Source organism: Chiloscyllium punctatum, chromosome 33, assembly GCF_047496795.1.
Source record: "Chiloscyllium punctatum isolate Juve2018m chromosome 33, sChiPun1.3, whole genome shotgun sequence".
NCBI lineage: Eukaryota > Metazoa > Chordata > Chondrichthyes > Orectolobiformes > Hemiscylliidae > Chiloscyllium > Chiloscyllium punctatum.
In genome coordinates this window covers 8,588,786-8,598,851 of record NC_092771.1, presented here as the reverse complement: position 1 = coordinate 8,598,851, position 10,066 = coordinate 8,588,786, and the positions used below count along the sequence as shown (strand labels likewise).

Genomic DNA, 10,066 nt, shown 5'->3' with positions numbered 1-10,066 from the left:
GGCCTGAGTGGGAACAAGCTCATGAGCAGATTAAACACTTGCATGGATAGATGGGCAAATTAGCCTGTTTCTGCTGTCAGTAACATGCAATATTAATAGAGATGGAAGTTGTTGTGTCAACAGAGTTAGGCCTGTATCAGTTAACCATCTGTTTAGCTCAGTACAACACAATTATACTGTTCATGGCACCTTGTCATTGCTGAGAACTACAGCAAGATGACTTTGGAGATAGGCGAAAATGTCTCCTTTAACCTGCAATTCCCATCTCAATGTACAAATGGAAAAATAAAATATGCATTTACAATGGTTAGTAAGTTTGCAGACGACACCAAAATTGATGGCGCAGTGGACAACAAAGAAGGCTAGCTCAGAGTACAAAGGGACCTTGATGAGATGGGCCGATGGGCTTGGCAGTGGCAGATGGAGTTTAATTTAGACAAATGTGAGGAGTTGCATTTTGGTAAGGCAAATCAGGACAGGATTTAGACACAATGTAGGGTCCTGGGGAGAATTGCCAATCAAAGACACCTTGGATGCAAGTGTGTATAGTTCCTTGAAGGTGGAGTCACAGGTAGACAGGGTAGTGAAGAAGGCATTTGGTACACTTGTTGCCTTTATTGGTCAGTGCATTGAGGATGGGAGTCGGGATGTCATGTTGCAGCTGTAAAGGACATTGATTAAGTCACTTTTGCCATAGTGGATTCATTTCTGGTCACCCTGCAATAGGAAGAATATTGTTCAACTTGAAATGATGCAGAAGAGATTAACAAGGATGATGCCAGGGTTGGAGGGTTTGTTTATCATGAGAGGCTGAATAGGCTGGAGATATTTTCCCTAGCGCATCAGAGTTTGAGGGGTGACCTTATCAAAGGTTATAAAATCAGGGGCATGGATAGGGTAAATAGCCAAGGCCTTTTCCCCAGGTTAGGGGAGTCCAAAACTAGAGGGGTAGGTTTAGGGTGAGAGGGAAAGATATAAAAGGGACTTAAGGGACAACCTTTTCACACAGAGGGTGGTACGTGTATGGAATGAGCTGCCTGGGGAAGTGGTGGAGGCTGGTACAATTACAACATTTAAGAGGCATCTGGATGGGTATATGAATAGGAAGGGTTTAGAGGGATTTGAGCCAAGGGCTGGCAAATGGGATTAGGTTAATTTAGGATATCTGGTTGGCATAGATGAGTTGAACAAAAGGTCTGTTTCCCTGCTGTACAGCTCTCTGACTCTATGAATGTGATTCTGCTTGACCTATTTTCCTTATTTCAGAATAGATAATGAGTCAAAATAGATCGGTATTGTCAATATGTTAGCTGTCCTCCACATGTAGGAAATTGGGAATTCAGATGTGACGATGTGGCTTTCTGATGAATAAAGAGTAAAAGACTGGAGGTTGGCTACTCTGGTACCACTGTCTAAGAAGGGTGGTAAGGACAAGCCAGAGAACTATAGTGCAGTGAGCCTAAGATCAGTGGTGGGCATGTTGTTGAAGGGAATCCTGAGGGACAGCATGTATGTGTATTTGGAAAGACAAGGACTGATTAGAGATAGGCAACATCGCCGTGTGCATGCGAAATCATGTCTCACAAACTTGATTGAGTTTTTTGAAGAACAACAGCACCTTCCAACCTGCAACCTCTAGCATCTAGAAGCACAAGGTCATCAGGTACATGGGTACAGTAGCATCTGCAAGTTCCACTCCAAAGCATCCTGATATGGAAAGATATTTCTGCTCCTTCAGTGTTGCTGAGTCAGTATCGCTCCTTAAGGGGACTGTGGACCCATCTATCCAATATTATCCACAGAGGAAAAAATAGTTAAGGAAAATAATAAAACTAGGAAATGAATTTAGGAAATGAATGTACTCGATGTAGTAAAGTTCCATTTTCAAGCATACAAGGCAAATGGAACCAGTTTATAATCCTTTCCATATTTCAAGAAAGGTAAAACGACATTTTCCTGGCTATCATCAGTTCTGAGGAAGAGTTACTCTCCCCAGATGCTGCCAGACCTGCTGAGCTTTTTCAGCAATTTCTAATTTTGTCTCAAGAAGCACAAACACCACCAAAAATGGTTGGCTGTGCCACTGGATTCCATGTACAAATATTAAGAAATGTGGCTAAAACATTGACACTTGTGCACACACATATGGTCAGACGACCATTGTTATTAAACAACATAAAATTCACAAGGGAACACACAAGCCAGCATGAAAGATGGCAGCGGCAGCAGCCGCAGCCTGCTCCAAAAGGTTCGTGCCAGCAACAAAGATGGCGAGAGTAACGTGCCAGGACTAAACATGGCGGACAATGACACAACCACTTTGAGCTTTCGGTTGCCAGTCTCAAATATGGCGGCGTCCATTGGCGCCGTTCGGCGGTCCGCGCAAACTGGTTGTTTCTAAAAAAACAAAAAAAAAAGCCCAAAAGGAATCGGAGCGTGAGGGCGGTCGTTGTCACTGGGGTCTATAGCGAGGAGATGATCCACGAGTTGCTGCTGGCACTGAGCGGGTACCCGGGCAGTATCTTCAGCTGGAACAAGCGCAGCGGCCTACAGGTGAGGGAGAGCCTGGAGCACCATGGCAACCGAGAGGTCTGGGCCCTTCTCACACTAGATAACACTAGCAAAGGAAACAACTGAACCCAGCTTTACTTTATTCAGAGAGTGAAACAGCGAAATAAACTATTGCACATAGAAGTAATGGAGTGCAGAAGGTGGCCATTCTGCCCATCGAGCCTGCACTGTTAATGGACCGTCATTACCTGATGCCAATCTCCTGCTATTTCCCCACACCGTTATACATTATTTTTTAGCCTGGTAATCATCCACTGCCCTGATCATTATGTTATCTTACTGGCTGTCCCACGTTTCCAGGATTTCTGTCTGAACCGCTTAGAGTCTGCAGCAGTTAAGGAAGGCAGGTCACCATCACCTTCTCAAAGGGCAACTAGGGATGGGCAATAAATGCTGAGCCCAGCCAGTGACGCCCACATCCCACAATGATTTTTTTAAAAAATTGAGATGTTAACAGCACAGAAAGAGATCCTTGTTTCCGTCTGTCAGCAAACATCCATCTATTCTAATCTAAAACAAAGAACTGCAGATTTGGGCGATCAAAACAAAGAAAAATCTTTTGTTTGTGTTCAGTTTCTATCTATTCTAATCCCATTTTCCAGCACTTGGAGTTTCAATGAGTAAGCACCTTGAGAAGTCCAGCTTCTGTCATACTTTCAGGCAGTGGTTTACAGATATTCACCAACCTCAAATGATTTGGATGTGAGCATAAGAGATACAGTTAGTAAGTTTGCAGATGACACCAAAATTGGAGATGTAGTGGACAGAGAAGAGGGTTACCTCAGATTACAACAGGATCTTGATCAGATAGGCCAATGGCTGAGAAGTGGCAGATGGAGTTGAATTCAGGCAAATGCGAGGTGCTGCATTTTGGGAAAGCAAATCTTAGCAGGACTTATACGCTTAATGATAAGGTCCTAAGGAGTGTTGCTGAACAAAGAGACCTTGGAGTGCAGGTTCATAGCTCCTTGAAAGTGGAGTCGCAGGATAGTGTAGAATGCATTTGGTATGCTTTCCTTTATTGGTCAGAGTATTGAATACAGGAGTTGGGAAGTCATGTTGCGGCTGTACAGGACATTGGTTAGGCCACTGTTGGAATATTGCATGCAATGCTGGTTTCATTCTTATTGGAAAGATGTTGTGAAACTTGAAAGGGTTCTGAAAAGATTTACAAGGATGTTGCCAGGGTTGGAGGATTTGAGCTACAGAGAGTGGCTGTACAGGCTGGGGCTGTTTTTCCTGGAACATCAGAGGCTGTGGGGTGACCTTATAGAGATTTGCAAAATTATGTGGGGCATGGATAGGGTAAATAGGCAAAGTCTTTTCCCTGGGGTCAGGGAGTCCAGAACCAGAGACCATAGGTTTAGAGTGAGAGGGGAAAGATATAAAAGAGACCCACGGGGCAACTTTTTCACACACAGGGTGGTATGTGTATGTAATGAGCTGCCAGAGGATGTGGTGGAGGCTGGTACAATTGCAACATTTAAAAGGCATTTGGATGGGTATACTAATAAGAAGGGTTTGGGGGATATGGGCTGGATGCTGGCAGGTAGGAAGAGAATGGGTTGGGATATCTGGTCGGCATGGGCTGGTTGGACCGAAGAGTCTGTTTCCATTCTGTACATCTTTAGGACTCTGACTCTAGCTGAAAAAATCGTCCTTAAATCTCCTCTAAATCTCCTATCCCTTGCCTTAAAACTGTGTCCCCTGGTAATTGACCCTTCTACCAAAGGGGAAAGGTTTCTTCCGAACTAGTCTATATATCCTCCTCTATCTCAATGAGGCTATAAAGGCTGCCAAGGCTCATAAGATGGGCTGAGCATATGTTTATTGAGGATGGCCATCACTGGATGAGATACTGTACCCCTAGGGCCAGACATACTATACCCACTCACCCAGAAGGATAAGAAATATTGAATATGGTGATTGAGAGATACTGGTCCAATGTGTCTTGTTTGCTTCAAAATGGATGTCCAGCGCATTCACGTCTTAGCATGACTGGTTTTCACTCACTTTTCCCCCGGACAATTCACAAAACCATTCAATGAATGAATATCCTTGCTCTTAACAGCTGAGTGTGTTCATGTTAGTGGCAGGAGAAAGTGAGGACTGCAGGTGCTGGAGATCGATGCTGTGTGACCAGCTGTGCTTTTCCAGTACCACACTCTTCAACTCATGCTAGTGGCAGCCAGATTGTGATAAAAAGAGGGAATGGTGCTGTGCATTGGAGTGGTTTTCAATTTGATGAGAGGGATGTTAGTTTCCTGTTTCACTAGTAGAATGCAAAGATTATAATGTAAGAAACAGGAGCATGAGTAGACAATATGTTCATTCAGTATCTGACATTGTACATTTATGGCTTATCTATGGTCCCAGCAGCACTTTTCTGCTCACTCCCAATATCCCTTCATTTGAAGAACCAAAACTATACCTATCTCAGTCTGAAAAAATCTCCAAAGGAGAAAATTCCAACACCGACTGAAAGACCAACTTTTACTGTTTTTTCCCCTTCTGTAAAGGTTTGTGTTTGTGGCTCGGGTGCGTGTTCCCCACAACTCCAGCTCTGCAGTGTTCCCATTGAAGTTTGATTGAAGAGGAAATGGTCCTGGAGATAAAATGTCTTCGCTAATTTTGAGAAGATTTGTAGGTCAGGTTGAGGCTCTGGATGTAGGTTTGCTCACTGAGCTGGAAGGTTCTTTTTCAGATGTTTCATCATCCTACTAGGTAATATCATCAGTGAGTTTCCCAATGAAGCACTGGTGGTATGGCCCACTTTCTATTTATCTGTTTAGGGTTCCTTGGGTGGTGATGTCATTTCCTGTTCCTTTTCTCAGGGGATGGTAAATGGGATCCAAATCAATGTGTTTGTTGATAGAGTTCCGGTTGGAATACCATGCCTCTTGGCATTCTTGTGCGTATCTCTATTTAGTTTGTTGTAGGATGGATGTGTTGTCACAGTCGAAGTGGTGTCCTGCCTCATCTGTATGTAACAATATTAGTGAGAGTGGGTCATGTCTTTTTGTGGCTAGTTGATGTTCATGTATCTTGGTGGCTAATTTTCTGCCTGTTTGTCCAACGTAGTGTATGTTATAGTTCTTGCAAGGTATTTTGTGAATGATATTCATTTTGCTTGTTGTCCGTATAGGGTCTTTCAAGTTCATTAGCTGCTGTTTTAGTGTGTTGGTGGGTTTGTGGGCTACCATGATGCCAAGAGGTCTGAGTAGTCTGGCAGTCATTTCTGAGCTGTCTTTGATGTAGGGGAGAGTGGCTAGGGTTTCTGGATGTGTTTTGTCTGTTTGTTTAGGTTTGTTGCTGAGAAATCGGCAGGCTGTGTTCATTGGGTACCTGTTCTTGGGTATACCTTTACAGAGTATTCAAAAAGAGTGGCCTTGTGTGGTGTGGATGTGTTAGGCTGTTTATTTCTGGATTGATTTAGAATGTATAATCACTCTATCAAGGTTACCCATCAGCCTTTTCTCTAGGACAGCTAATAATAGGCAATTTTTGCTAGTGGTGCCATTTCCTGGGAATAAATTTAAAAATTCTGAGTTCACCTGGCTCCTTTCTGCTTGAATAATATACCTTGTGTCTCAGAGGCATGAACTGAACACAGTTCTCAAACTGTACAATTTTGACTAGTCTAGGTGGTAATGTACAATAGTTAGCACAAGCATAATAATCTTCCTTAATACCCACCCTCAGCCACTCACTCAACCTTCTCTTTTACGACTGTCTTTAAAGCTAATGTCTTTGGCCAAGCTACTAGTAACCTGGCCTAACATATGCTTTGGTTTAATGTGAGGTTTTGTACGATGATGCTCCTGTGAAATTAGTTGGAATATTTATTATGTTAAAAATGTTACATTGTCACAAGATGTTGTTAATTTTATCCCCTTTGTGACAAAAAAAGGCCACAATAACTGACTCAATTGGTAGTGGTCCCTCCAATAAGGTTGAGAGTTGGTGGCTTAGCTCTGTACTGTACATAGACCCAGATTTCCCTCCACTTGCACCAGGATGCAAAGGATCTCTGAAGAAGCTTTGCATAAATATGGAGCAAGCTTTCTACCTGTGCCTTCAAATGGGTTGAAAACACACCTGTTCCCTTACTGCAATGAACCCATGCCATTTTCCTGTGTAGACTTTTTTGAGGCAATACTTTAGGCCAATCTTAATAATGTATATTATTATAGTAAATAATCATATTTAATTTTATATTATTGCAATCTCCATATTGTTCCATAATTTGGACAGTCTTGCAATGATGTACTACACATTCGGGGATCCTTTACTCCAATGGATACACTGAATTGAGATTCTCTCTGTTTCTCTTTTATGCTTTTTAAAATTCTTACATGGCTGTAGGTGCCACTGACTGAGCCAGCATTCACTGCCCATCCCGATCTGTACTTGAACAGAATGGCCTGCTGGGTATTTCAGAGGGCAGTTTAGAATGAACCAATCTCCATATAGGTCTGAAATCCTGTCTACACCAGACTGGGTATGGACAGCAGATTTCCTTCCCTGAACGACAGTGGTAGATTGTAATGGCAGTAGACGAGCACTAGGTTTTCATGCTGTTTTCAGCCAGAGTCCTAGATCTGTGCAAATATCCTGCCTACCTTTGTGTTAGTTTGCAAATAAAATGATGTGATATATGATATTCTGACCCTAAAAATAAACCCATCTCCAATAATTGGACTATAACAGTGCATTCAGCTTTGTTTATAACTTCATCTTTTTAAAGTTAAAAATCACAGAACACCACGTTATAGCCCAACAGGTTTATTTGGAAGCACTAGCTTTCGGAGTGCTACTTCTCCCACAACCACGTGATAAATGAGCAGCACTCTGAAACCTGTTGGGCTATAACGTGGTGTTGTGTGATTTTTAACTTTGTATACCCCAGCCCAACACCAGCATCTCCAAATCATGATTGCCATCTTTTTAAAACTTTCCTTTAGGGGCAAGATCTTTGAATGCCTTTCGTTCTGACTTTAGAAAAGCTTTAACACTAACTTGACCTGTTTCCACACTGTACGGAATCTAATCTAAACTAATGTGTCACGTAGAATGTGATTATCCTTTGGTAAAAGGGAAGTTCAGGATTGATGTCACGTAAAGAGTGAACAATGCCTGAAATGGTCCTCCATTTATTGAAGATGGGGCGGGATTTGAAGATCAGCCATGGCCTTATTAAATGGCACAGCAAGCTTAAAGAGCTGTATTGTTTAATCCTGATCCAATTTGTTATATTCTTACATAAGTTAGAAAAGGCAAAACTCCAGCTTCATTCAAGATGCAGTCAGATACTGTGATGGGGGAGCTGTGAACCTGCATAAAAAGTCAACTTGAGTGAATTAAATCTGTACGGATTTGTGTAAACTCAACAACTCAAGCATTTATGTTTTTAATGTGTCATTCAAAGTTCATAGTTTTGATTTCTGTGTTATAGAAGTTTGTAATTTGAGTTACATACATTATTGGCTTTGAAAGAAGAGTAATTTAAAATAATCTCTTTCTTTGTCAGTCAGACTAGTTATTGTATTGTTTTAGGGATGGGCAATTGTAGCCACCATTGCCCACAAGCCATGTACATTTTTAAAAATAAACATTGTTTCCATTTGTACCTAGGTATCTCAGGATCTGCCTTTCCTTCACCCCAGTGAAACCAGCATTTTAAATCGTCTGTGTAAGTTAGGCACTGACTATATACGCTTCACAGAGTTTATTGAACAATACACTGGACATGTACAACAGCAGGTAGGTTCTGTACTGAGAAGGTTTCCTCTTCCTTTCCTGACTGACATGATGCTATTTGCTTTTGGTACTTTGCCTGAATGAGCATTTTCTTTTATGAAGGTGTCTGGATAGTGGATGTCAGCAGAACAGGCAGAACTTTGAAGGCATCAAAATCAATCGCATTCCTTTCGTCCCTGACCTCTAAGTGCAATCAATTCCAACAGGAAGCTCTTGTAATAGCTCAAGAGCAGGACCCTCAGCACAGTGTCTCCTTCCTAAAGCAGACAGTACTGAGCTAGACTGAAGGGGTAGATCTGGGGTATCAAATAACGTTGGATAACTGAGGCTGCCTGTTCATTGAACTGGGCCATTTTTTAATACATTCATGGAATGTAGGCATCACTGACTGGATCTGCATTTATCGAACTATCTTCTTGAATTGCTGTGGTTCATTTGGTGTCCTTAAACCCATAATGCATTTAGGGAGAGAGTTCCATGTTTTCGGCCCAGCAACACTGAAGGAATGACCGTATTGTTCCAAATCAGGGTAGTGAGAGAGGCTTAGAGGGAAACTGCAGGCGTTCCCATGTATCTGCTGCCCTTGTAATTTTGAAAGGTAGTGGTTTGGGTTTGAAGGTGCTGTCTGAGGAACATTAGTAAATTTCTGCAGTGCATTTTGTGAACTGCTGTTACTGAGCATCAGTGGTGCAGGGAGTAGGTGTTAGTGGATGTGGTGCCATTCAAGTAGGCTGCTTTGTCCTAGATGCTTTCAAGCTTAGAGTCATAGAGATGCACAGTATAGAAACAGACCCTTTGGTCCAACCCATCCATGCCAACCAGATATCCCAACCCAATCTAGTCCCACCTGCCAGCACCCGGCCCATATCCCTCCAAACCCTTCCTATTCATATACCCATCCAAATGCATCTTAAATGTTGCAATTGTACCAGCTTTCACCACATCCTCTGGCAGCTCATTCCATACACGTACCACCCTCTGCGTGAAAAAGTTGCCCCTTAGGTCTCTTTTATATCTTTCCCCTCTCACCCTAAACCTATGCCCTCTAATTCTGGACTCCCCGATCCCAGGGAAAAGACTTTGTCTATTTATCCTATCCATGCCCCTCATAATTTTGTAACCTCTGTAAGGTCACCCCTCAGCCTCCGACGCTCCAGGGAAAACAGCCCCAGTCTGTTCAGCCTCTCCCTGTAGCTCAGGTCCTCCAATCCTGGCAACATCCTTGTAAATCTTTTCTGAACCCTTTCAAGTTTCACAGCATCTTTCTGATAGGAAGGAGACCAGAATTGCACGCAATATTCCAGCAGTGGCCTAACCAATGTCCTGTACAGCCGCAACATGACCTCCCAACTCCTGTACTCAATAGACTGACCAATAAGCTTCTTGAGTTTTGTTGGATCTGCACCCAACCAGGCAAGTATTCCATTACAGTACTTGTTTGTGCCTTGCAGATGGTGGACGCACTTTGGTGAGTTGGGTGGTGAGTTACTCACAGCAAGGTTCCTGGACTCTGACCTGTTCTTGTAGCCACAGTACTTATATGGATAGTCCAGTTCGGTTTCAGATTAGTGATATCTCCTAGGAAGTTGATAGTGGGTCTTCATGGTGGTAATGGCATTAAATGTCAAGAAGAGATGGTTAGAATCTCTCCTGTTAGTAATGGCTGTTGTCTGGCACTTGTATGGCACAATGTTAATTATCACTTCTCAGCTAAACCGTGATATTGTCCAGGTCT

At 42.6% G+C, this 10,066-nt stretch overlaps 1 protein-coding gene across 4 annotated transcripts in view; it reads left to right on the top strand.

The window, feature by feature from the left end:
* The first annotated feature begins 2,342 nt into the window (after nucleotides 1–2,342).
* Nucleotides 2,343–10,066, top strand: part of tubgcp4 (tubulin gamma complex component 4) — a 50,343-nt gene continuing 42,619 nt past the window's right edge. For 2 of the 4 annotated variants that reach the window (XM_072552904.1, XM_072552903.1), the window contains exons 1-2: nucleotides 2,343–2,553; nucleotides 8,206–8,334. In XM_072552904.1, coding sequence (XP_072409005.1) covers nucleotides 2,476–2,553; nucleotides 8,206–8,334 — 207 coding nt within the window. In that variant the 5' untranslated portion in view covers nucleotides 2,343–2,475. The remainder of the gene's footprint in view (nucleotides 2,554–8,205; nucleotides 8,335–10,066) is intronic. The other 2 variants (XM_072552906.1, XM_072552905.1) reach the window with 2 other exon arrangements.